General features: G+C 39.1%; 1 protein-coding gene across 1 annotated transcript in view; it reads right to left on the bottom strand.

Annotated features, from left to right (window-relative positions):
* The window catches only part of mgat5 (alpha-1,6-mannosylglycoprotein 6-beta-N-acetylglucosaminyltransferase), an 80,158-nt gene that overhangs the window by 17,907 nt on the left and 34,577 nt on the right, over positions 1 to 27,674 (bottom strand). The window contains exons 4-11 of the mRNA XM_086067602.1: positions 25,287 to 25,363; positions 23,871 to 23,960; positions 23,541 to 23,612; positions 19,897 to 20,058; positions 19,022 to 19,191; positions 18,783 to 18,917; positions 17,879 to 18,012; positions 6,569 to 6,702 (exon numbers count right to left, since the gene is read on the bottom strand). Of these exons, the coding sequence (XP_085923728.1) occupies positions 6,569 to 6,702; positions 17,879 to 18,012; positions 18,783 to 18,917; positions 19,022 to 19,191; positions 19,897 to 20,058; positions 23,541 to 23,612; positions 23,871 to 23,960; positions 25,287 to 25,363 (974 nt within the window). The remainder of the gene's footprint in view (positions 1 to 6,568; positions 6,703 to 17,878; positions 18,013 to 18,782; positions 18,918 to 19,021; positions 19,192 to 19,896; positions 20,059 to 23,540; positions 23,613 to 23,870; positions 23,961 to 25,286; positions 25,364 to 27,674) is intronic.

Below are 27,674 nucleotides of genomic sequence, written 5' to 3'. Positions count from 1 at the left end.
TTTCCTCCTCAGGTTATTGAATCGGTGGAGGCTGGTGTCTCGGATCTCACGCGGCTTCGTCTGTCCTTCCTTCCTTTTCTCGGTCTCTCCGTTGGTCTCTTGAGGCCTCCCTGATTTTATGTTTTTTGGATTTGTTGGGGTCTGGATGTTTCTTGGGCTGGGGAGGAGTTCTGGTGGGGGGTGTCTGGTCGGTGCTGGATTTCACCTTCCTTGGTTTTCTTCGGTCCCCTCGGGTCTCCTGGTGTTCGATTTAGGTGAACGGTATGAGATTTTTTTTTTCTAATAGGTTTTCTGGTGAGCTAACAAACACACGCACGCACGCACACACACACACATACTCACCCACACACACAAAAAAAAAAAATGTATGTATGTATGTATGTATATATGTATATATGTATGTATATATGTGTATATATATATATATATATATATTTAAAAAAAAAAAAAAAAAAAAAAAAAAAAGAGCAATGATGATGACATTTCCGAATGAACAATACTGAGCTCTAAAAAAAAAAGAAAAAAAAAAAAAAAAAAAAAAAAAAAAAAGGAAATCCGCATAATTTATTTTTTCCGTTTATGTTTTTTCATTTTGGTATGATTTTTAGTTGATTATGAATGCTTTTTCATTCATTATATATGTTCTTTTTTCATGTACAGTCATTTTTTCCATTAAAAGTATGTTTTTTTAATTTACTTATACAGCACGCTATATATTTTTTTCGTTTATTCAAAATATTTTTTCGTTCATACAATATTTTTGTAATTTTTATATATGTTTTAAGGCTAACACCTCACCACACACTTTATACATGCACTTTTCTTGATAGGAGTTAAAATTTTCTTACATACTGTATATCTTAGTTATATACAGTAGGCTTATACACTCTCAGTGTTCAAACCTTTGTAGATTTTAAAATAATATGGTTCCCATCCCGGGTAAAAATCCGGCGTTTGTCAGCCCTTTATCTCTGGGACGCAGGACACCGAGGAGTTTCAAACGGCTAGTACTGGTTCGGGGCGGACAATCTTAATTTTAATGATGAAGATACGAGGCAGGACATGTAAACCCATTTTGACAAGGATCACATTGCCGCGGTGCCCCTGAAACTCTACTCGCGCGATATGGCGGGCTCGGGCCTGCGTGAACCTTGCGGCAGGTGGCAGGCGGCGCGCTGAGCCGTGTGATGGCGGCTATAGATGGTGCGTGCATACACTGTAAAAAACAAACATACCAAAACGCACGCTGTAAAAAAAAATAAAAAGCATGCTGTAAAAAATCCACAAAACAGCGAGGCTGCGAAAGATGAACCCGCGAGAAACGAGGGAACACTGTATTGCAATAATATTGATATATATATTCAACAACTATCGCATATTGCATGTTTTTCCTACATTGTGCAGCCCTACAATCTATCTAATCTACAGTTTGGACTGAGATCAAAATGCTTGATGCTGGAGTCAATCACACATACAGTAAAACGCCACACAGTATGTTTATAAACGATACAGATTTAAGTGCTTTACCTTCAGGTGGCTATGGGTAAGTGCATTTACACAAGGTGTGATCAAAAACACTTTCCGCTTGCTCAACTTTCATGTCTGTATGTATTCTTGCTCGGCTGTCAAATGCAGCAGCAGCAGCTGCTGTCAAGAGGAAAGCCAGAGGTTCATCATAATCCAGAGAGGACGCTACTCAGTCTCAAGATGCATTCATTCAATGTCAACGGGACCTCTGATGAGCTAGTGATCTGTAATACATTTCTGACGACTGCTTCAGGAGTTTGAGGCTTTGTCAGTAAGGAGATATTTGTTCTGAACACTATGGCTGTCAAGATTTGTCGAATAGAGTCGTCACAACTTCGTCGATGACCAACTCCGCTGTTGGCTAATTTAATAGTCGACATCATCATTTTTTGCAGTTTTGTTTGTCCTCTGGAAACTCCCTTATCTCCCACTGCTCTTGCTGGTTGTCTGCCTGTCTGTGACACACATGCGTAGTAGTGGTAATCCGGGACTGGGTCATCCGTAATGTAAACCGCAAAGCTATGGCAGTGTCATGGCTATCCTGTTTTTGTAACAGAATTTCACAATTAGGGCAGATTTCACTAAGAATACTTAATGCGATGTGAACCTGCCTTCCATTGCAGCACAGCAGTGAAAGAAAACGAAAGCACATTGTTGGCTGATGCCTGATTCCATTTGGGACAGTCGTGCCTGGAAGCTAGCCTTAGTTAGCACACAAAGGTTATGGCGTTTAGATGTTAATGTTGTAAGTAACACAATATCACATTTTCCTATGCTATAATATTGTAGCGTCTACTATGGATTACAGAGGCACTAATCAATGAACTCCAGTTTATTCACAACCAAAACACAGCTACTGTATGGCCAACAGCACATATACTCACTGATTTTCTATGGTTCCCATACTCACCAACAAAATGACAGGAACACTCAAAAGTAACAGAACTTGACATGTTAGTTACAACCCCTCAACAGCAATAGATAAAACAAACATAGCCCACTTCATTGAAACCCGTTTCAGTGCTTAAAAAAATCCATTCTCCTAATCATTAGTCAAGTTAAGAAGCATTCGCTATCATGCTTCCTCAGATGTCTGCTGAAACATTGTCACTCATTTGCAACATTGGATTGCAGAAAAAACAAAGGAAGGGAAAGTGTTCAAGTAAACTAATTTACCTGTCAAAACAAGGGAGGAGACACGTTTTCTGTTTATGCACTTGTGAGTGTTGAGTGTGTAGGCTGACTGCCCATGCTGCTTTGCATATGCAAACTAATGAGTGTACAGTTTAAGTCCCTGTAAGTGCAGTGTAAATTGTCTTCCTCCACCATGTCCTCTGATCTGCTGTCAAGAGCCTGAAGTGATCCTTCATGCTCCTCTTACATCCTGCTTTTATCACACTCCTTCTGCTTTATTGAGAGGGTTAATTAGAGACTAAAATGTCTATTATGACTGGATGAGTCAGGTGCAAATATTTGTATCGAAAAATGTGAGTTGACCCATCACCCCGTTAAAAAAAAATTGCGTACATATAACTGCATACACAGACTTGAAATGGCTTTAGAAAAAAAAACATGTTGATTTGGGGTGGTCTCTGGTCTCATCTCTCTTACGGTTCCAATACTTCAACTTGGTTGCCATGGAAACCGCTCTATTAGTAGGTAAAACCATTGTATTTCAACATTGAAAGTATCCATTTTACGTTTGATGCAGTCCTTTTCAAATAGGGGGACAGACCAACCCACTTAGAAAAGAGCAATAACACATCCACTACAGTAGGTGGCAGTGGCTTTCTCACGCAGGGAATATTAGCTCCTGTGCAGAGACAACTCAACATCATTAAACTTGCCGCTTTAGACACTGTTGTAATAGTTGGCGTAATACGGCATAAGGATGCATTAATATGCTGTAAGCGTGTGGAAATACTTTACCGAAAATGAGACCACTAGCAAGGTCCCTTACATGTCTGTCCTCAAAAAAAAATAAAATAAAACAGTGAACAAGAGAAATGCTTAGCTTTTTTTGAGCCTGGCAAAGAGGACGCTGAAGAAAAACTTGCAGGCTCCCACCCATTTTGACAACTACTTTCAGCATATATTTTTAATCATTTGCTTTTATTTGTATCTATGCCAGTCTGCCGAAATAGGACTTTACATGAACCACTGTGTGATGGGAAAAAAGTTGAGGTGAGTCGTCTGTGCTGAAAAAACAAGCATCGACATTTGACAAAATTGCCTGACTTCAGGTTTATCACATTACAGACTACAACTACAAAAAAGTATTTCGTCTCCTTCAACTAAATATTCTCAATGATTTTTTTGTTTTATTTTCACACCTTATAGGCAAATGGCAACCACCACATATATGGAAAGATTTTCACTCAGTTCTGAATGTAAAATGGTTTAAAATATTATCTTGCTGCCTTCTTTTTAGCAGCATCAAACAATAATTCATTTGCTCCACTTTCGATTTTTCAAATATTCATTTAAAAATGAGAATCCTTTGGCATTGACACCGACAACATGAACAAAGTAAAGGAGAGACAGCCCAATTTAAAAGATAGCGGGAGGGAAACAAAGCAAGCCAGTCTGCAAGCTATCAGTAGGCCCCAAAATGGCCCTTTAATTAAAAACAGGAGGTAATGAATACGCTGGGGAGAGTGATTAGCAACGAATGCCTCTTGCTGCGAACTGATGGATCTCCCTGGTCAGCCTTCTGAAAGCTGCAGTGAATGGAATACTGCTGTGTGAAAGTAAGCTAACCAAGGCAGCACATAAGCCAGTGACTTGTATGGAATTGTTATGCAAGTCTTTGTCATACAATTATTAAGGCTTTTATTTAAGTTGATACTTTTGGATTTGGTTTTTCAGTACTGTAGGCTAATATGATTGATTTGAGGTGCAGGCTCACGAGGCACTAAATGGACTTCATGTCTACAGAAGTCAGGTCCATAGTAGTAACGTTCCGTATAGTGTGGTTTCTTGGGGACAGGGACAATAGTGGAGGACTTGAAGCAGACGGGCAATGTCTCCAGTGATGTGTTGCCAGCTCACCTGCACAGTGACTCCCCGTACACATTATACTGACGCAACTGTCAAAACGTTTTTCAGAAGGTTGGAGGTGCTTGGAGACCAGGGTGATGGTTTTGAGGGGCACGGAGCAGTGCTGAAAGGTGTGCTAGCTGAAGCTATCAAAGCAAAAGTGGTGGGTCATGAGATATTGAGCGAGCGCCAGGTCGTTCACACCTTGGAAGGCTTTGATCTTATACTGTAGTTGGGGATTTGCCTAAATCTTGGTTTATGCTTGACCATGTACATTCCACGCCGAGACAAGATGTGCGGAATCCAGCCAGCATAACTTTTGCAGCCTTTCATATTCTGCATGGTTTGCCCACGCTGTTCATCGATATTCTCCCAGACTATAAGAGGGAGTACAGCATCTACGGCATATGAGGAACACTTCACCATTTTTATTTTCAACAAACTATCGATAACAACAGTTTAGGGTGAACAGTCTACATACATTTAACAAAATAAATTAAAACAAAGAATTGGGAAGATAGAAGAATTTCCCTTTGGACAGTCCGCCGTAGTTTACAAATTTTCATAGGTGTGTGGTGTGGCAAATATGGGCAATGCAGAAACCATGCGGACGGGCAAGGTTGACGAATTGACATGATTTTGCCGCGTGCAGCCGTGGGAACCACGTGGACGTGTCAGCCTGATATCACCCAAGCTTAAGCCCTCTTCAAACAGCCGCAGCGTTGGTGGCAGTGAACAACTGCCATCTCTCAGAATATGCAACTCTAGCATTTCTCACCTCTTTGCTAAACCGGTATTTCACTCCTTGTGTCGCTTTAGTCTTTTTATCTTCACAAATCGGTCTGATCTTATGGTCATTGTTCTAACACACCCTGATGTGTGTTAGTACGGTGCATTCCTCACAGAAGTTAACATACTGTATGAGGTCACAGTATCAGTGTACTCATTCAGACTGTCACAGCCACGAACATCTCCCAAACACATGCACAGCTCCTCCAAAGTCTCACTGATCCAGCGCCAATCTCTTTCACGTCCTTGCAATAGGTTTACTGAGCTTTGACCTTTGTATGCAGGGATCAGTGGACTATTTTTTCCATTTTTGGTAATTCTGGCTAAGCGGTTCAGATAATGGATGGATGGATGGATGATTTGTCATCACTGCGTTTATTTAGATACACTAGTGCAAGGCGACGTTTACTATTAATAACAAGTGAGCATTTGCCTATAAATAACCAAGCATGCTATGGACGTTTTGACTGAAGGAATACTAGTTGTTTTCATTTCATAGGGAATGTTATCATGAATAACTAGATGACATAATTGTACGACACACGCATATGCCTGTACATGAATGAGCGCGCAGTGGACTTACGAAAAGTCACTGTATTTATTTTTATGATTTACAGTAATTCCGTGACATTTCTACGCCTATGCATGTGAATGACCATTCGTGCCGTGCCATGACTCACCTATTCTAAAGGTTTTAAGTGGGCAAATCATGGATCGGTTAAGTTGTTCCACACTTAACTCCAACCAATTGTCAATACCGTCGTTGGGGGCGAGAGAAATAGTCGGGCTACCCCTTAATGAATCAATTTAGGTCCAAAATCAACATTTGTCCATTCGGCAAATATTAAAGGTGATTGACCTACTGACCAGAAGGACCTCACCTTGAAAAAGTGTGTGTGTCTGCATGGTATGCCAAACTATGTGAACATATCTCCAAGTCTCCTAGTCATGTTTGTGGAGGATACAGTAATCTCTTGGTCTCTGTGCTGCAGTGTGAGCATGAATTTGAATTTATTACAACTCCACAGAAAGGCCGATAAGCAGAATTGGATATTCTATACCACACTGCCGTCTAGTTGTCTGTAAATTTTACTCACAGTCGTCTCACAGCATATAGAGCACTTATACATCTGGAAATTGGTTGCTTGTGGCTTGGGATTGTTCTGTGTATAATCATATTTATCAGTAATGTGCTAAGTATGAGTTATCATACCTTCCAGAAGTTGTCAACCTTGCCGTAGACTAGAGACTGATTTTGTCTCTTGACGTCATCAATGTGTTTGATGTCGCTGGCATTAAGGTGCTGCTCCACTACAAAGCCCAGGAAACTGTTGTCTGGAGTGTGAGCTGTCACAAGTAAAGGAGAAAGCAGTGTTATATTTTCATACACAAACTAAAGTAGGAGTTCATTCATTGCTAATTACTGTGGTGGCTGTCTGTAAGTAGAAGCTCTGTGGCACTTTGGAGTGTCTCAAGGATAAAGATGACAAAACAATATGCCTTTAATATATATATATATTTTTTTACACAAGTCTGTTACTCATAAGAACCTAATTTCTGGATGACAATTTGGCACAGAAAGATGGAGGTCCCTGCAAAGGATAAGTCATCCAGCACTTGCGGATTCTGCCCCACCGTTTCTCCAATGCGCAGTGATGCTTTGTTATTAATATTTAATGACCCATGATGATACAGCAAGTCTGAAGTAGGGGTGTTCCGATCAGGGTTTTATGTTGCAGATTCTGGTATGATTACCCGTGAGTGAAATTGGCCGATATTGATTCTGATATCCATCACGTGGATTACCCGCCCATTTGTCAATTTTAGAGCTACTCACTACAGCTGAGGAAAAAAGTCAACCAAGTCGGACCAGTCGACTTTAAAAATAGGTGGACTGAAAATGTCTGCCTCGAAGCTCTGCCGGAACCATGTTTGTGCCTCTTCTATGTATTTCCTTTTTTGGAGACAGACACAAGTAGCAGTGGAAAGGAAGCTATTTATATTTAAGAGGCAGCTCCACTCGTCACTCATGAACTATTGTTGAAGAATCATATGCAAGTGACTTTTCGAACACTATTATATGTATAGATAATAATGTGTGAACTAAATGGTGGTTAGTATTTGTTTACGTTAAATGGTAATCACGATTGCTAACTGTTTAGCATGGGCTAATTTTCTTGCTGTTTAATGCATATCGTTGCTGTCCTGTGAAAAACCCTTATATTCATGTTTTGTATTTTGTTTTTTTGGGGGGAGGGGGATGTCTGCATTCAGTTCCACCCCATAAACGTAAAAATGTAAAAAATGACGAAAATGGACATAAATTTTATTTACAGTACAGCAATGATACGTACATACATATAATAATAAATAATGACTAGCTATATCCACTCAATTCAACACCCATTCAACCTTAAATAAATAAATAAATACATGTTTGTTTAGGAGGTGTTTTAATGCGGGGTGGGGGTTTATTCAATGGAATAATACATTTGAATCAAAGGATAATACATTTTAGAAAGATTCGTTAGTGATAGCCCTACTGTTCACTAACAAATATTTTAATAAATAATTTAGCTGTCTATTTTTTTTCTTCAATCAATAGATGAATCAATGTCCATCCCTTAATTATACCAAAACAGGACATTATACTCCAAATTGAATTGACAGTGCAGAAAATGCACACACACAAACACACGTTATGATTTGGTTACTGGTTTGGTCTGTAACATGTAGTGTTAGGGAAAGGGGGAGGGGACGCTACACTGCACACAGGCTGGTGTCTAGTTGACTGCAGGCTACAAAGAGCGAGCTGTGGGTGATAATTTTCTGTGATCTGCAATGGAAGGCATTGATCAACATATGCCGATCATATACTTTTCCACAGAAGAGTAAAATGTGTATTTACTGAATTACAATAACTTACGAGTTTGAGTCTGGAATCAGCCGACAATGATCCGATTGATCTGAGCACCACTAGTCTGAAGTCCAGGGTAGACAAGTCCTTATATACTTTGTCATGTTCGTGGTAAAACTAACAAATACAAGGAATATGGACAGGAATAACTCAGTTGGGGGCAACGGTGGCTGACTACTACTACACAGTTCAGAGGTTGTGGGTTTATATTTGGGCTGTGGCCTTGTGTAGAGTTTACATGTTCTCCCCATGGGGTTTTCCTTCGGGTACTCTGGTTTCCTCCCTCATCACAAACAAACATGCACTAAAAACTCTAAATTGAAAAGTGATTGTGAGTATGAATGCGTGTTTGCCTGTCTGTCCAGCTGTGTACAGGCAGCGTCCAGTTGATGGTTTACCTGGCCTCTTGCTCCAAGTCTGGGATAGGTTCCTCCAGTACACCATTGTTTACAAGCAGCCAATATTCAGATTAAGGTCAAAATTACGAAAAAAAAAAAAAACGTTCACATGCTTGACCAGAAAGAGTTACTCCCGTATCTATGTTCATTGTGCTTAACTGGAACACCCCTTTCGGACGTGTGACGCACGGTGTCATTGCACGAAATAGACATTTCCGCTTTTAACTTTCTACGCTCAATAAAAGTTTGTATTACCAACCACGCTAGTTTTCCTCCTTGCTCCAAAAGTGCAGTTCTTTGCTGCTGAATCGTGTTTGTTTACCTCTGTATCTAACTGTGTATCGATAAACACTTTGGCATTTTTGCCATAGAGACAGAAAATGACGCGAAAAACGCTGCGGAGAAATCAATGTATTCAAGAGAGGCTTGTTTAGCAAGTGGGACGGCGCCACAAAAGCACAAGGCAAACGAATGCCCCGTTCAATCGAGGTATTCCAAATACGTTTACATAAACAAGCATTCTGGTTAAGAAAGGGGTAACCCAGGTGTCTTCAGGTTTTTAAAAACCCCAATAGAAGCATATTCGGGTTTTTTCACGTGTTGACATGGCCTTTCAAAACCCGAATGTTGCCAATATTTGACTTTTGAAAGGGTTGAATGTAAACATACTCAGTAGCCGGGGTTACATGGAGCCTTTTTAGTTATTCCGATTAAAATCATTCCGAATCAAGATCTGTGGTCACCCGTTTACATGTGACGTGATCCATTCCGACCTGCTGTTACATGCTCCACTCCTTTAAATGGGCTGCAACATGAAAAATAAACCTTTTAGAGCTTTTAGCCATGTTAGAATGCTAATTCCTCACCAAAAACATGACCAAGTTGTGTTTTCCTACATTCGCCCCTGTATGTGAAATTCTAGGTTATTCTGCTATCCAAACACCAGCCCCTCCCAACCTGAGAAAACAAGCTGTTGGCACGGTTTGACGCCATTGCTTGCAGCCCCACCCCCGCACCGCCTCTGCGGACTAAACGCACGCCCACTTTCTCTGAGACCTCCCTCTGTGGGATAATGACAAAAGTAGCCTTTATCAATAAACATTCTGTCCAAATGAATTCAAAGCAATCAATTATTCTTCACATTTGCATTGCCATTGGCTGTCTTAAAATCCATTGGCTGACACTGGTGTAAACTAAAAAGTAAAACATTTGTGCTGATGAATTTAAATGAATGGATGGTGTAGTAAATAGTGCGCTCGCCCCATAAGCAATAGGGTGCGGGTTCGCAACCCCGCTGTGGTGCTTTTTTTTTCTTCTTCTTTCTCCTCCTCCTTTCCTCTAACTTCTTTGCTACCCTTCTCTTCCACGATTTCTTGCGGTAAGGACCCGTTTTGTTTCAAATGTTTATTCAAGAATTGATGGCTTGCGTGACCAAACGCAGAGATCTAGCAGCCCGTGAAATTTAGAGTAAATTTTAAAAATCGGCTTAAAACCTATCTGTATGTTTCGTGGGCGTTGCGCGAAGCAGCCGGCTCGGACAACGTCATGAGAGGGTCGCGTCAGCCACAGGGGGAGAGGCGGGGTTTTACTGAACCGAGGGTTTGACTTCCGGGTAAGAAAAATAGCCACGAAATAACTCGTATTTCATAAGAAATTACATTGCGATTGTGCCAAAGGTAAGATTTCATCATTATATGCTTATAGTTAACTTTGGAAGGGCTTAAATTACCATGGTGTAGTCTCTTTAATCAGATCAGCTCGGCGGCAGCCGTCAGACGTGCGGACATCGATCACATGATTTATCAAGATGGAGTTCATGCATTATTTAGCACAGTAGTTGTGATAGCTTTAACACTTTTATTGAAGCAACATCTTGATATAAACAAGTTCCAGGCACTTTAAAACAAGCTCTCCCCTCGCAGATGAGCTCTTGGCAAGACACTGCCATTTTTACATATGGAAAGGCAGACGTCAAGACGCATTTACGTCAAGACAGAGCATGCGCATACCGGGCGCAGCCTTGCCATTTTGATTGAAGTGTTTAAATGACGCTCGTTCGGATTGATGAAAGGAATATTCCACACCTGTGATTCCAAATGAAATTCCATTCGGATTCAGCATTTTCATTCCGAGTGAAGTGTTTCTATGGAGCATTTTCATTCTGTTTGGACGTTCGGACAAATTCCAATCGGAATACATGACTTCATGTAAACCCGGCTAGTTACACTATTGAGGCTGATCGATGGCTCATTCATTCAGTTGGAAAATAACTAGCCCAAGAAAATAAAATACAATAATTTGTTCTTGAAAGCAAGCAGAAAACTAAATCAGTCTTGACTGTTTTGGTGTGTATTTGTGGTTTGTGCAGAACCTTAGGGTGCTGCTGCGGTCTGAATTCATTAACCAGAGGCCAATTATGGTAAGTTGTTCCAAAGGGAATTTGCTTCTGTAGAGTAAATAATAAGGATGGGACCTAATGATCATATGGAAGTTGCCAATCCCTGGAATCATGTTCAACACCTCGGCTGTTCTAAATCTTCTCTAAACAAACCACAAAGAATGTCTTGTCTTGTTATGGGCCTGCTAAGCGGAGCAAGCAGGCACATATTACTATCCTACAAGGGTTTATTTTTTTTATTTCACGGATTTTTCCGCAAAAATGCGGCCCGAACCGTAGATCGCACCGGGACAAATGAGGTATCAAACGATGCGGCTCGATCTGACTCGCTGCGCTATTATTTTTATAAGAATTCCCAGTTACCATGGCGACGCTATTCCCAAAAAACTGCCAATAAAAGTCCCATAGGAATGAATGGGAAACCGAAAATGATCACATCACATCAAGCACCTTTTTCCAAGACACGCTGCGCGCGCATACGTTAACCGACCGATGTAAAAATTAGCTCATTTTGTTGGAATTTTTGTCATCTTTAGCTCAGTGTCAAAAAATTTTTTAAGGAATGAAAGCTCTCCCCCCTGTGCGGGTTCAAAGACAGTGAGTGAAATATCCTTTATCCCATGTGTGTGTATTGCATGAGCTAGAGCGGACCAATTAAGAAACAGAGTGTAGAGAGGGAAAAAAATGTTTTCAAGTTTCACTTCAACTCGTCACCATGGCCACAATCTTTGCTCACTAGACATCAAAATTCGTACATTTTGTAGCCACAAGCCTCTGCTTTCTGAAAAACTAAGTTTTATTTGGCTAAGGTGTCATTTAGTACCTTTATTTTCACTTTAAGCGAGGAGAAGTCGCACAATTTTGATGTTATTTTCGCCGTTTTCCCCTCTTCATTTTCGATCAATCATAAGTTTTCAACCTGCTCTCATTTGGTCATTTTTCATCCGATTAAAAAACTGAGAACATGCTCGCGTTCCCCAAACCCTTGCCGTTCTAACGAGCCATTTCTGGAATCTGCATCTTCAACCGTTAAGTCGTGAGAGGCTTTTGTTTGAGGTGAGCGTAATCCTATACAAATCAATGGAATGTTGGTGCGTGACGTCTCCTAACAACTTAAAATCAAATGTGTGTGCGTGAATGTGCATGTTTTAGTTGATGTTGATTATGGTGAACTTACACATTTCTTGACCGATTTCAATGGTTTGAATTTTAAACTGTTCAGCTCATTTCAATGTTAGTTAAAATCAAATGTGTGTGCGTGAATGTGCATGTTTCTTAAAGGGACAGTAAGATACTTTTATTTGATGTTGATTATGGTTAACTTGCACATTTATTGACCGATTTCAATGGTTTGAATTTTAAACTGTTCAGCTCATTGAAATGTTAGTTAAAATCAAATGTGTGTGCGTGAATGTGCATGTTTCTTAAAGGGACAGTAAGATACTTTTATTTGATGTTGATTATGGTTAACTTGCACATTTATTGACCGATTTCAATGGTTTGAATTTTAAACTGTTCAGCTCATTGAAATGTTAGTTAAAATCAAATGTGTGTGCGTGAATGTGCATGTTTCTTAAAGGGACAGTAAGATACTTTTATTTGATGTTGATTATGGTTAACTTCCACATTTATTGACCGATTTCAATGGTTTGAATTTTAAACTGTTCAGCTCATTTCAATGTTAGTTATCCGCCTTTGTTTCTTCATTTTCGATAAATCATAGGTTTTCAACCTGCTCTCATTTGGTCATTTTTCATCCGATTAAAAAACTGAGAACATGCTCGCGTTCCCCAAACCCTTGCCATTGAACAAGCCATTTCTGGAATCTGCATCTTCAACCGTTAAGTCGTGAGAGGCTTTTGTTTGAGGTGTGCTTATCCCATACAAAATCTATAGAATGTTGGTGCGTGACGTCTCCCAACAAGTTACTCAAGTTAATCAAATGTGTATGCGTTCTTAAAGGGACAGTAAGATACTTTTATTTGATGTTGATTATGGTTAATTTCCACATTTATTGACCGATTTCAATGGTTTGAATTTTAAACTGTTCAGCTCATTTCAATGTTAGTTAAAATCAAATGTGTGTGCGTGAATGTGCATGTTTCTTAAAGGGACAGTAAGATACTTTTATTTGATGTTGATTATGGTTAACTTGCACATTTATTGACCGATTTCAATGGTTTGAATTTTAAACTGTTCAGCTCATTGAAATGTTAGTTAAAATCAAATGTGTGTGCGTGAATGTGCATGTTTCTTAAAGGGACAGTAAGATACTTTTATTTGATGTTGATTATGGTTAACTTACACATTTATTGACCGATTTCAATGGTTTGAATTTTAAACTGTTCAGCTCATTGAAATGTTAGTTAAAATCAAATGTGTGTGCGTGAATGTGCATGTTTCTTAAAGGGACAGTAAGATACTTTTATTTGATGTTGATTATGGTTAACTTCCACATTTATTGACCGATTTCAATGGTTTGAATTTTAAACTGTTCAGCTCATTTCAATGTTAGTTAAAATCAAATGTGTGTGCGTGAATGTGCATGTTTCTTAAAGGGGCAGTAAGATACTGTTGATGATGGTTAACTTCCACATTTCTGAGCTCGGACTTGGGCGCCTATCTCCTCCATGTTAATTTCGCCGTCTTTGTTTCTTCATTTTCGATAAATCATAAGTTTTCAACCTGCTCTCATTTGGTAATTTTTCATCCGATTAAAAAACTGAGAACATGCTCGCGTTCCCCAAACCCTTGCCATTAAACAAGCCATTTCTGGAATCTGCATCTTCAACCGTTAAGTCGTGAGAGGCTTTTGTTTGAGGTGTGCTTATCCCATACAAAATCTATGGAATGTTGGTGCGTGACGTCTCCCAACAAGTTACTCAAGTTAATCAAATGTGTATGCGTTCTTAAAGGGACAGTAAGATACTTTTATTTGATGTTGATTATGGTTAATTTCCACATTTATTGACCAATTTCAATGGTTTGAATTTTAAACTGTTCAGCTCATTTCAATGTTAGTTAAAATCAAATGTGTGTGCGTGAATGTGCTGTTTCTTAAAGGGACAGTAAGATACTTTTATTTGATGTTGATTATGGTTAACTTCCACATTTCTTGAGCGATTTCAATGGTTTGAATTTTAAACTGTTCAGCTCATTGAAATGTTAGTTAAAATCAAATGTGTGTGCGTGAATGTGCATGTTTCTTAAAGGGGCAGTAAGATACTGTTGATTATGGTTAACTTCCACATTTCTTGAGCGATTTCAATGGTTTAAATTTTATTTTTATTGCGTGTTTCCACGTGAGTCAGCAGGCCCATTCAAAATTTCCGCGGAAATTTTTCTAGTTTGAATTGATATCCATACTCCAAATAAACGTGATGTTTTGAGCTTAACAATATTTTTCTATTTCACTTGCTGTACAATGCTGTTTTTGGACACTTGTCAAAAAGGTCAACTGCGACGCTTGCCTGTCTTAACACAGCAGACTGACACACTTTCCTGTCTGGACATGTTGACTAAAATGAATGGCAATACAGCACACAGTTCTCTCTCTGGGCAGCGTGCCATACAAATGTTACTATCACCATGAAAGGTTGTCTTAAAACTGCAAGTGATTACAAACACCAGGGTGGCTTGTAGTCTGTTTCAGATCAGATTTCTTTCAGTTTATTTGCTGCCTTCAAAATCCTGCCCCCATTTGTACTTCCATGCAATACTGTGGATGGTGGAGCCTTTTGTCTGCTCTGCTATGTCATTTCTCTTTGTGTCATGTGTGGGGGGTAGAGCACAGGAAACTAAAGGCAAATGAGAATATCTGGAGTGTCTGTTTATGAGTCACTTAACTTTATGAAGCCAAAATGCCTGAATACATCAACCTGTAAATATAGATTGCAGGGTTACGTCAAACCCAGCCTCCTGAGGATATACTGTCAGGTTACTTAGACACTACAGCAGTTACTTCCAATGGCTTTGCCAAAACACCTTTATTACGCTTTAAAGTGGGGGTGTCCCAAGTTTTCCTCCAGGGCTACATACAGAAAAAAAGGCCAAAGGGCCACACAATTGTTTAACTTTAATAGTTTGAACACAATAACAACTATCCATCAAGCAATTAAAGTGGACCCCTGCTATTTCTAGGGTTAGAGACTGGTCCTAAAAAATTCTTGGGGGAAAAAACGAGGATGAATTCCCCATCAAGTACTCTCCACCAACCCCATCCCAATATCCCACCCTCCCTCAAATATATATATATATTAAAAAAAAAAAACTTTGTGAACCGTGAGTGAATCGGTCCACATACTGAATTATAGTTATTTTGAGAAACTGCTAATAAGAGAATTGTTGAACCAACTTAAGACTAAAAAGAGAATTGTTGACGAACTTAATTGAATTTTTTCAATTGGTAACACACAATTGAATTAAATTAATCCATCATTAAACTTAATGACCTCATAATTAATTAAACTTAATATATTAACTTTGGATTAATTTAATTCATTTGTGTGTTACCAATTAAAGCAATTCAATTAAGATGGTCAACAATTATTATTATTATTTTTTAAGTTGGTTCAACAATTCTCTTTTTAGAGTGTACGTCAAAGCTTTCTGTCAAGATTTTGGGGTGTGCCGTAGAATATATCAGCCTTTACATGATCTCCACATTCAGGACCAAAACAAGAGCAATCTGTGGTAAGCTGACCATTTTTGAAGCAGTTACTTGGGGATCATTTACAGTATGTGATATGCTCTGACCTTGACACGGGACAATAAAGAGAGGAAAACATTTTTGCTTTTCAATTATTAACTGGGCCCCAGTGGCCAATGGTTTTAACACATCCACCTCATAGTTCAGAGGTCATGGTTCAAACCCAAGCTACAGTCTCCCAGCGTGGAGTTTGCATGTTATACTCGTGCGTGCATATTTTTATAACTTATAACTTTATAACTCCAACACTATTTTAAACAATGTTGCGGCCGTTGTCTTTAGTATGTCTCAGTTCGCTAAAAAATGGACGGTGGCTGTTAAAGGCCCCCGGGCTGTAATTTGGACACTCCTGCTTAATGCCACCATACAATTTGGTTAATGTTTCTTAACGGTGAAGTAAACCCTAAGCTTGTGTAAAAGAACATAGCTTCACAGAGTTGTGGGCTGATAAATGTTGGTCAGTATTCAGCTTAATTTCCAGAATGTCCTTAAGTGAAACAATAAATACATTTGGTATATAACAAAAACATAGGGGTGCAAAAAAGCCTGTTATTAATAGTTACTGAAGTTTTCTTGCTTTATTAGTTCATTGCAAATTTCTACAACTTAAAAAAAAGAAAGAAAGAATTTCAGCATTTGTCATTTGTGACAAAGCTTCAAAGACAACCCAAGTGAAAGGACAAAAAATACATCTTACTCTTATTCAGTCGTCATGCTTCTCTCATCTATAGTGCCCCAACACATTGGCTTGGGTAATGTCACAGAAGGAGCGATGCTCACATAGAATCACTCCATGATTTTCTATCACTCATCTTGTTACCAGCTGACCCTGGATGGCCACCAGTCAAACGCAAGACACATACAGTAGTATAAATAAACGTTCACATGCAGGTGATTTGGTGCCCCAGGCAAAAGAGTATTATTTTACTTGTTTTAGTGTAAGCAATGGATAAGGATTTATAACTTGCACTAATGTCTGTACATTTAAGAAAAGTGCATGTTCTGTTTATTTTCCATTATTCATTTTTTTCTCTTTTTCATTTGCTTTCTTTTCTATTTTAATGATTTATTATTAAATATAATAACTTATTGTACATGATATAAGTTAGTGGCGGTAGGATTAGATAAGTTCTTGTACTTCTTCCTACTCCCTTTGAACATGTACATTTTGACTTCACCAATAATTATTTTCCTTTTTAACTTTTATTTTCTTTCTTTCACTTAATATTTTGTATTGCATTTATATGTTCAATAAACCACACCAAAACAAACTCCAAAACTATTATATAAAATATATATGTTTTATAACATTTTATTTTTGAGAAGGGGAAAATATTTTATCTTGTTTTTTTGCCCTGCAATTTAGAGCCCCCTCCACTAGATGGGAGACTGCTTAGTTTGCCTATGCCCAGGGCCTGCCCTGTTCACATGCACATTCACAGTCTGCAATTTACCAAATGCATGCCTTAGGAAAATTGGGTAAGCTGTAGTGCCTGGGGAAAAGCCACATGAGCCCCAGAGAACATGTAAACACCAATAGGAAGGCATAATCAGAGGTTCAAACCCAGAAACCTGTTGACTGGAAGGCAGACACTGGCCTCATGCAAAACCATTTTCCAACAATAACAAACCCTTAATACTCATCATTCATGACTGTAAATGAATATTTGAATGAGCTTATATTTCCTTAATCTGAATGGTGACGTAATGACTAGTAAGTATAGCAATAGATTTACAAAGTATTGTAGATTGTTTAAAAAAAAATGCCTTAAAGATTGTACTCAGAATACACATAATACCAAATTAATTTGAGGTGCCCATGATAAAAACGACCTAATTTTAAATCATTGAGTACAGTGAATTTGATGAGTCATTAAATGCTCAACTCTGTAGGGAGGAAGACCAATGACATTCTCCACCCTGCCTCTAAAACATCAGTCCTGTTGTCTTAGCGGAAAAAAAAAGAAAAAAAGTGGACTTCTGTCCATCATGTACACTGTTTTTGCATTTCTGTATGCACAGCAGCCATCATTAAGCCTTAAGATGGTTATCAGAAGTACTTGTGTTGAAGGCTTGTAGTGTGTGGCTGTCTTTCGACTTACGAAACATGGTGTTAAACTGCTGAGGGTTGAGGTTCCACTTCCCCCAGGGTGTCTTGTGACCTTTGGACTGGGCATAATGGGCATGGTTGAACTCGGGCTCTGTTCCAAAGGAATCCAGGACTCTCAACAAGCACCTGTTGTGTGACAAAAAAGTTTTAGTGTGCAGCCAAAGCTAAGCGTAAGTTATTAACCACTCATTCGTCAATGCCGCTTATCCTATCCTGTTCTGTAGGTAGGGATGGATATCGTTAAGATTTTATCGATACTACTACTCTTAACATTACTGCTTATCCATCCGGTGCCTTAACGGTATTCTGATCTGTACTTTTTTTCTTCTTTAAACATTAAAAAAAAAATATATATTGTAAAAGTCGAAAGGAAAAGAAGATTGTTTCTTGCAACATAAATAGCCAAGGCAATAAAATAGTGAACAACATCTGGAACTTAGATTATGCCTGGCTCTGACAATGGGAGCGGATGTAGTTTTTTTTTATCTCAGAGTGGAACAAAACCTGGTGACAAACAGGAGGAACCAAGCGGCCTTTAGTGCCCCCTGATTTACTGCAGTCAGTACAAGCTGATGAGTGCCATGCCACTCCAAACATAACTCAACAGACCTCGCCGACAGTTCACAACTGACCAAGTGGATAAAAACTAGAATTGATATGCATACCAAGAGCGTTTTGGTTTGCTCTGTGACGTGTGTGTAGAAAATAGACCCTTTGTCTCCACTACAGCGCATACGTAACGCCGGTACTGTGTGTACTGTATGTATTCCGTTACTCCCCAAACCTGGTTAAAAAAATAATGGTTTGACAAGGGTATCTGAGAGGGGTGTGTGTGTGTGTGTGTGTGAACCTTTGCTCTAATAGGCTCTTTTAATGTAAAATATAAAAGTACTTACTGATAGTGGACCCATGAAGGTCCAAGCGTTTTCTTAAACTGGGTGAGGCCCACAATATCAATATATATGAGCTCAACGACCTTGTCACCTTGAGTGGGGCAACTGGACTTATTCCCCATCACTCTCCGCATGATTCTGGAGACAGAGAGATGGTATTCATTTTGTATACACTGGGGGGTACGTTTTTTAACAGAAGGATACAAACAAATTTGTACATAAGTGTACTTTTATGTACTTACTCTTTGAGCTCAGCGAGGGAGGCAGAGATACGGACATCGTGACCAAGCAGGTACAGCGTGGTTATGAGATCACTCCACTGGACCAACTCACCCAACGGGCCACCACTGAAGGCATTTTCTGCTATTTTGAAGCCTGACTCCTTTGTCAGCAGACCCAAGTGCACCAGGACCTGAAAGAGAAAATATACAAGTAGTAAGTCATCTATGACAAAAAGGTACAATGTCAGGGCTGACACTGCGTCATAAAACTTCTTAGCCAATGTGGCTAAACAGTATAAAAATTTCCTAGCCATTCTTGGGTCTAGTTACCCACGACGTCACGTTTTTTTTCCCGTCGCTGTCTTGCTACATGATCCGCGCATGCGAGCACACGGCAAGGACATTGCAGCCCAAATGACACCACCAAACGCATAACACTTTAGAGGCAGCATAATTTAGCTTGATGATGGCTAACTGCATGTTATAATGGTAGAAATGGGCATGTCAAGGCACGATCTGCGATGGTAAGCCATCTTTGATTGCTAACTATGACAACAATATTAGGATTAAATGCGTAGATTATGCCTACACAATCTGCAGTGCGCATTCGTAAAATGGTTATATAATATCTCTTAACCATATATGCAATATGTGAATTGAAAATATAACTGTCAGTAAAATCACAATTCAATATTTTCCTGAAAATGTCCAGCCCTACATAGTCCTTCGAACCAATGCAATTTATTTCAACATATATACTTAAAACTGGAGCAGCCTACAAGTTTACAGTTGAGGGAGAGTCCATAAGAGTGGTGTGTATAAACCACCCATTTTACACCAGTTTAATAATTTGCATGTCTGAAAGGCTCCCCAGCAGATTCGATCAGTGTGCTAACCTTCTTTCTCCTCCGTTTGGTCAGGTTCTGCTTGGCAGCCAGCGATCGAATAGCACGGACCCATGGCTCAGCCATGCGTTTGATCCTCAGCATCATCCAGCGGAACTCTTCCCGCTGAGACATCACACGGTATAGCTCCTCAAAACTGGTCCGGATCTCGGCCTGAACACGTGAAACAATATTGATCCCAAAATGTGTGAACATACATCCATGTACACTATATGTAAGGTGCTGAATTCCCTGAAATAGGTTAACAGTAAGCAATGTAAAGTAAGGTGACAAAGTAAATGCCATATGCGGCCCAGACCCAAGCCCCGAGTGGCCCAGCCTCTGGTCTATCGCCTGAATTGAATTGCCTCCAAAAGATGCAGAGGGCATCTCGATTTGCAGGTTTTCAGAAATTCCTAGTGTTTCAGACTGTGAATGCAACACTTCTTGTAGCGTAGCAACATACCCACATTGTTGAGTGTTGTTTTGAAGCATGGCTAGCGATGCTAACAGGAGTAATGCTGATATAACTTGGGGAAAAAACATGTCCCTTTCAACTTTGAAGTGTAAAACTGACAATAAAAAAACGATGATTTAGCCCTCAAACATTTGCAGGGTTGAAATCCTAGTGTTCTTGGAACGCTGTTGAATGAACTCGATTGTATGCAGTTTCTTTTTTATATGCATTTGTAATGTTTCAAAATCTAAAAGTGAGATCAATGAAAGGTGCATATTTTTCAGCCGTATTAGTTTGAAATAAGTCATTATCAGCTGTTTACTGGGTGCCTAATGTGGATGGTCTGGCTACATGTCTTGGCTTGAAAATTGATTTGTAACTGAATTAGAAATTAAACAACCCTGCATTATGACCTTCTCTGATTGCTGAGGAACTTAAAACAAGCAGCAAATGAGATAGTGGGTTGAGAGTGTTAGATACATGTATATCAATTGTCCCGTATTTAGTCTTTTATTAATTGCAAAGCATTTATTCAACATTGTGGAAACATTGTGACGTCTGTTTGAACTGTGCGAGTTGGAGTCGACTGTTGGAGTCACGAAGCTTCATCACAAGACAGAAACTGTGCCCTCATCACAAGACAAGTAGCCGGAACACATTTATGGTTGAGAAGCTTTCAGTGTTAAGGAATGTTTAAAATGTTTGCATTGTTGCCTGTGTAGTGACTTATTTCTCTAAATGATTGTCACATTGCTGCTACGTATTTCCCCAAATGCTTCAGAGCAGTAATGTCCATGTGATAGGTCAACCCAATAAAAAGAGGAAAAACAACAGAATGTGTCAAAATGGGCAGGAGATTGTGATCTGCACATCTCTGTTCATTCTCCTCGCGAGTAATAAGAATATATATATCTCTTGTCTTCCTTCCGTGTTTGTTTATTAAATGTTCTACGTTGAATGAACCTGACAGAGAGACAGTGTGAAAGGAAGATGATCGGTACATATATGGAGCCATTGTCAGTTGCAACCCTTATTGTAATGACAGGAAATCACTTCTGTTGAACCTATTCAAATCTGGGTTTTGAACCCCTACCCCAAAAGCCTGTCAAATGGTAGTTCCCCACCAACACTGTTGATGCATTCAGATTAATATTGTAATTAATATTGATTCACCCACAGCGGTGAAACCACCACATATACCATGGTCTGTGTAGAATCCAGTCAGCCCAGAGAAACGCTCCAAGTGAGATTTGAATGAACTGCTGCACGGATAAGATCATTATTCTGGATTTGGCCCAAGGCCCCTTCACTCTGGCTTTGGCAATGGAAGCTGCTCAACCTTTTTCATGATGTTAAGAAATGGAGAAATGGATGCGCAATTGTCCCAATTTTTGTCCCATTTCAAAATTTATCACCATACGATCATGATCAGGGGTGCACATACAATTTTCGGTGTGGTCCTCAAATGAGCAGGAGAGGTTGTTGTTGGGTGCTCATTTTTTTCCCAACCCACCGCCCTCATATTCATAATTTAATGAACTGCGCTGATGTCAACTGTGGTCCTCAAAGCCTCTTTGGAACATTCTTTGCTGCTCAATGGAGGAAAGCGAGTACTTTGCCCTGGTTATGCTCATATCAGCGCACTTTAAAAATATAGATGCATCATATGGACTCTGTAGAGACTAGGGCAGCCAACTGCTGTCCACCTTTTTTTTTTTACACCACGGACTATGTAAGCCACATGTGTGAAGATCCAGTCCTTGAAGGTTTCTCTACTCCCAACACACCTGATTCAATGATCAGGATCATTATCAGGCTCCTGCAAAGCTTGCTGATGAGCTTAAATATGAATAAGCTGTGTTGAATGTGGTGAAACCTCGAAAACATGCAGGACTCAGGCCCTCAAGGACCAGACTTTGACACTACTGATGTAAGCTATGGTACAATGACATGGAGATAAAACCGTTGTAGCTGCGCTGCTCTAATGGACACATTTGGCCAACACATGACGAATGTACCATTAGTCAAGCTAGCCACCACAATGGTTGTTGATAGGGTTCTAACTTCAAAATAGAAGTGAAAGAAGCAATACTGTACACGGATAGCAATGCCTTATCTAGGTTTTATTTTGAGTTATCCCTCAGAAGCAATCTTTGTGGCGGCTGACTTGACTTTGAATTGATGCTGGCCTTTATATCCTTTAGTGCTCAAAAGTGCACAAGTGCAATATTCAATTTCCAGTGCTCTGATGCACCGTGTATTTACACCCCTGAGTATAAGACCCCCGGTGCAAGCGCAACTAATCTGAGTCTGACATCTAGTTATTTTTATACTACTGTTCATACTGTGCCTGCAACACTTTCTTTACTGCTGACTATGTATTTGTTTTGTTGTTGTTAGTGTCTACTGACATATGAGAATGCAAGGACCGGAATTTCGATTACTTTGTATGTCCAGCACATGTGAACAAATTGACGATAAAGTTGATTTTTTTATTTTTATTTTACATTTATTTTGACTTGACTTTGAATAGTGATGTTACAACTTAAAACTATACAGTATAATGCAATGTTTCTCAACCCTGGTCCTCGGGTCCCACTACCCAGCCTGTTTTCCATGTCTCCCAATTCCAACGCAGGTGAGGATCGTTATCTGGCTTCTCCAGAGCTTGCTGATGAGCTGTCATTGTAATCAGCTGCATAGAAAACAGGCTGGATAGTGGGCCCCGAGGACTAGGATTGAGAAACACAGGATAGTGCATCCACGCTGAAAAAACCTGCATGTAATTGACGCTCATTGAAATGCAATAAACCTCCTATATAAAAAAAAAAAAAGAAAAGAAAAAATTGACAACATAGATGGGTTTCAAGCCGAGTATGCAGGGGGGTCCACTGTAGAAGAGGTAACATATTTCTAATTCCCGCTCAAAATAAAATAAAATGAGGGTTTCCTTATTGAACATTCTGTGCTCATGCATTAATTTTAACAGGACAGCCACTACTAATGAGTGTAGAAAAAGTGCTGAACTTTCTCCATTTATCGACAATATCTTCCCATGGACTGATCAAGGCTTTTAGTTCTTTTTGTATCATTTTTAAACTTCATACAAGTTATTAGTTTTTCATATGAAGCAACAGGTGATCGCATTAACAGAGCTAATGAGAATTAGCTACAAACGCAACATTCTATGTTGCCATACCTGCCCCCTCCTGTCCAGGTCTTCATTCAAGCGCTTTGTTCGCCAAGGCAGATGTGGACACCAGTTCTCCACCTAACAAAAAAACAATGTTGCAGATGAGTTGCAGGTGCTGACCGTACTCCTCAAAGCGGCAACGCTCACACCAAAACCAAGGCATTTGTTGCTGACATCCATTACAGCATTCTGTCCTTGCTCAATCTTCCCGTTTGAATGAAAGGCCAACACGCAGAGACGGATCCTTTTTTTTTTTTTAAATCATGGTTTTGTGGACATTATCTCAGTGTAAAAATGTAGTTACATTTCTGTTAACCTTGGAGTGTATGCACTCACCTCGCTGAGGTAAATGAAGAAGGAACAGGTGGACCCATCTACACCATAATTGGTATAGCAAGAGTCAGATCGCCACATCTCCTTCATCCACTAAAAGTAAAAAATTGAAAAGGAAAAATTGTGAAGTGAAAACATTTTGTTGACAACAAAACCACTTTCAAGGCCAAATACATTTAAAAATGTCTTTGCAATAATAATGTATGTGACACCACTAAACCAGGCTGAAACTGATATAGCATTTGTGGCACAAGAATTAAATGGAATAATTTAGCAACTATTGAGCAGCGCCATTTTGGCAGAAAACGTCATCAATCGGAGACCCAAACTGGTGAAATGATGTCATGATTATCGTAGCTGGGAAGAAGGTGTTCAACGTTTGTTTAAAAAAAACACACACGTGTGATTTGTCAGCATTAAAGCAAAATATGCAGATTCATTTTCACTCATTAAACTGCATTGAAAGGTAATTTGCCCATTCCGCTGGCTGTGGCGAATCTACCGGATGCTCGCAGCTCGCCGGCGTTAACCCAAGTAGCCATGTTCCCCAACCTAATGCCATGGACGAATGGCCAAGGCAGCTAGCTGTTAGCCACTAGCCGCTTTCGCTGGTAACTGATGAGAACAGCTGTTGCAAGTCAGCGTTTCCGCCATCAACTTGCTAGGTAAGTGGATATGACCAATGTGTACCTTGTCGTTGCTGAATATTTAATGGTCTGTTTTTGTCAGTAAACAAGGTGGACAGGAAGGGCTGATACATGTGAAACATGGCGGCCAACATTGGTGTGTACATTGAGTGTTTTAAAAGTATGTTTTAAAATAAAAACTTCATATATTTAAATAAGCAGCACTAGATAAAGAATATATACAAATTCACAAAAACACGATGGGTTGAGTTCCCCTTTATGTCAATGGTATGCGGCAAATGCTAAATCTGAAAGGACACGGGTTTTGGGTTGTAGAACATGGCTTCAAACATTACTACGGACAAAAATTAAAAACATTGCCAAGAGTTGTTGCCGAAAATAGTCTATTCGCTGGCTATTGTCCAGGTAACCTTGATCGCGCCCACCACCACAGATCAAGTGGTACTCCACTTTTTGACCACCTCTTTCATTCTGAATCTCTCTTTGCTTGCCTGCACTTGTCTGGCCTGGTTCTGTGTGTGGTGTGCAGTGCAAAGTATGGTGTACATCTGAGTGTGTCCCCTGTGATTGACACCAATGGGTTAAATTAAAAAACAAACCAAAAAAAAACCTAAACAAAAAATAAGTGAAGGTCTACTGAACATGATTTGGACTCTCAAGTTATCTTTTCTTCAGATAATTAGTTTTTTTAATTTTTACAATTCGCCTAACGATACATTCACAGTGATGGGGTAAACAAGCAGTGCTTGCTTTGTGTGTGCACTTAATTTACCTTGAGTTTGCTCTCACAATGAGGAAATCCATCCAAAGGCGGCAGCTCACACTTCTCCTGGGCTCCATTAAGAAGATCTGAAGAGAATAGAGATGGAAAGGGCGAGATAATCAATAAGGTGAAGGGGATTGGCTACAAACCTTTTTATTGTCCAATGAGCATCATATTTCAGGCTTGGGCAAGGAACAAAAATCCAGTTGTGTTAAATTCTTAATATCTATGGGAACAAATATGGAAGCTGATATGGCTGATAAAAAAAAAAAGGCTTGGATTCAAGATCGTCTTTTTGATGACCTTTTAGATAGATTTACCATTTAACACATCCACTGACATTTACGTGGCGTGACAATAATAAAAGGAGGCTGTGGCAGCCATTGCTCATGAATGAATGTTACCATAAAAATGTTTGAATAACATGCGGCTCCAAAATCACCCTTCAAAAGCATTTTTTTTCTCTGTACATACAATATAATTTTATATAACAATCTATAATACGGGCCCCCGATTTACTGATGTCCTTTATTATCAGTCAATAACCTGAATGAAAAATTGGGGTTAAAAACTATGCTCTTTTCCAATACCAATGATTAATGTCCTTCAAAGCATTTATAAAATCATGTTTTGCAAAACCTTGTTCTCGTGTACGCTCGTTTAGTATAATTTTAGTAAGATATTTTTCTTTCTTTACTTGGCTTTTAGATGTCTAACTTTTATACATTTAATTACAGTATGTGATGCACATTGAGTATAAGAAAAATGTTGGCCCTCCAGTGGCCTTACAAAAATAATTACAAATAATAGTTAGTTAGTAATTAATAGACATGTGGGAAGGAGCTGAAGTAAACTTAACACCGGTTACACTAGCAATGTGACAAGAGATCCTATAAAAAAATGACTGTCCAATTGTAGTCTGGTTGAAGTGGCCACTTCAACCCGAGCACAACCCACCAATAATTTTGGAAATCGGATGATGGGTTCAAGAAATTTATTTTTTATTTATTTGTCGGGAAAGCAACAGCATTTCAACACATCTCGACCTTTTATTTTTTTTCATTTGCTACTCTGGAAACATAAGCTCCGATTGACTAAAAAGTTTCAGTTAAAAATATCCACAACTAAGCACGGCAAAAATTGGAACATCAGTAAAAAACTTCCAATTAGTTTAATTTGTATTAATTATTTTAATAATTTAATTTATATAATGATTTGAATTACTATATGCTACTAATTGGAATACTTTTGATCAAATACATTTTGAAATTTTTAAAACATATTAGAACAATTAACTAATTGAGACACATTTAGGCAGTATCAAATCGGATTGAACATTTTAACAGCTGGGATGGGCTCCTGCACACGTCTCCTTCATGAGGATAAGCAGTTCGGAAAGTGGATACAAGGAACTTGCAGAATGGACGCCGAGTGATTATTATTATTTTTTTTAATTGTAAAACAAGTGACCCGATGGATCACTTGATTATGATGAACTAAAATAGCAAAGTGATTTCACCCCCATGATTTTTCTTGTATCTCAGCTTTTATAGATTGTTAGAAACCCCCACTGTTTTAGATATTCGTAGTTATTAACAGGGCCGGACTGGGACTCATTTTCAGCCCTGGAGTATCGGAATCGGTATCGGGGGCCAAAAAACAGTATCGGAACAACACTTATTTTAATGAACATACACAATTTGTGTATCAATGTAAAATAGATTAGCATTCCCTCCAACAATATTCATATTGCATTTGATCAAAAAAATTAATTTACAATTTAATGTTCTTACAAGAGCACGGTCTTTGTTTATTTGAACAAGTATGTGAACATAAAACGGCAAAAAAAGGACAAAAAGAAACCAATAAGCAAATGTACAATAAAAAAGACAATTTATGACTCACCAAATGAAGTTAAACCAGCAAGATTAAGGCAGCTAACACTGTACTTCCTGTTAGTACTCTTATCTTGAGCCTGAGGCAAACTACTGAGTTAACAGACGCTAACTTGAAGAGAGCAACGGTAATTGTAGGAGGCTTTCCCATCATGCTTTGTTGCTGTTACTAGTAACACTTGAGATTGTGTCTTGCCTCATTTATGTGTTATTTTTGTACAGACAAGGTTTAATATAGTTTATACACAATATCGTTTATTGTTTCTATTTGTGGATTAGAGTTTTGCTACTTTTGATATTCAATTATTGTAACTCGGTGACACCCTTAGTAACAAAGGCAGGCAGGCAGGCAGTGCTATATATAATGGCCTGTAAAAGTGACTGGAATTACAGTTGATTGACAAGGAGAGGGTCAACATAAGATAATGTGGATACTCTTTATTTATGGGCTGATTATGTGATGGCTGCTGCCTGCGTGATTTTGAAACAATGTGTGCACTCC

Source organism: Leptonotus elevatus, chromosome 2, assembly GCF_054856555.1.
Source record: "Leptonotus elevatus isolate MCC_2025b chromosome 2, RoL_Lele_1.0, whole genome shotgun sequence".
NCBI classification, from domain to species: domain Eukaryota; kingdom Metazoa; phylum Chordata; class Actinopteri; order Syngnathiformes; family Syngnathidae; genus Leptonotus; species Leptonotus elevatus.
The sequence above is the reverse complement of the archived record's forward strand: the minus strand, read 5'-3'. Positions and strand labels throughout refer to the sequence as shown.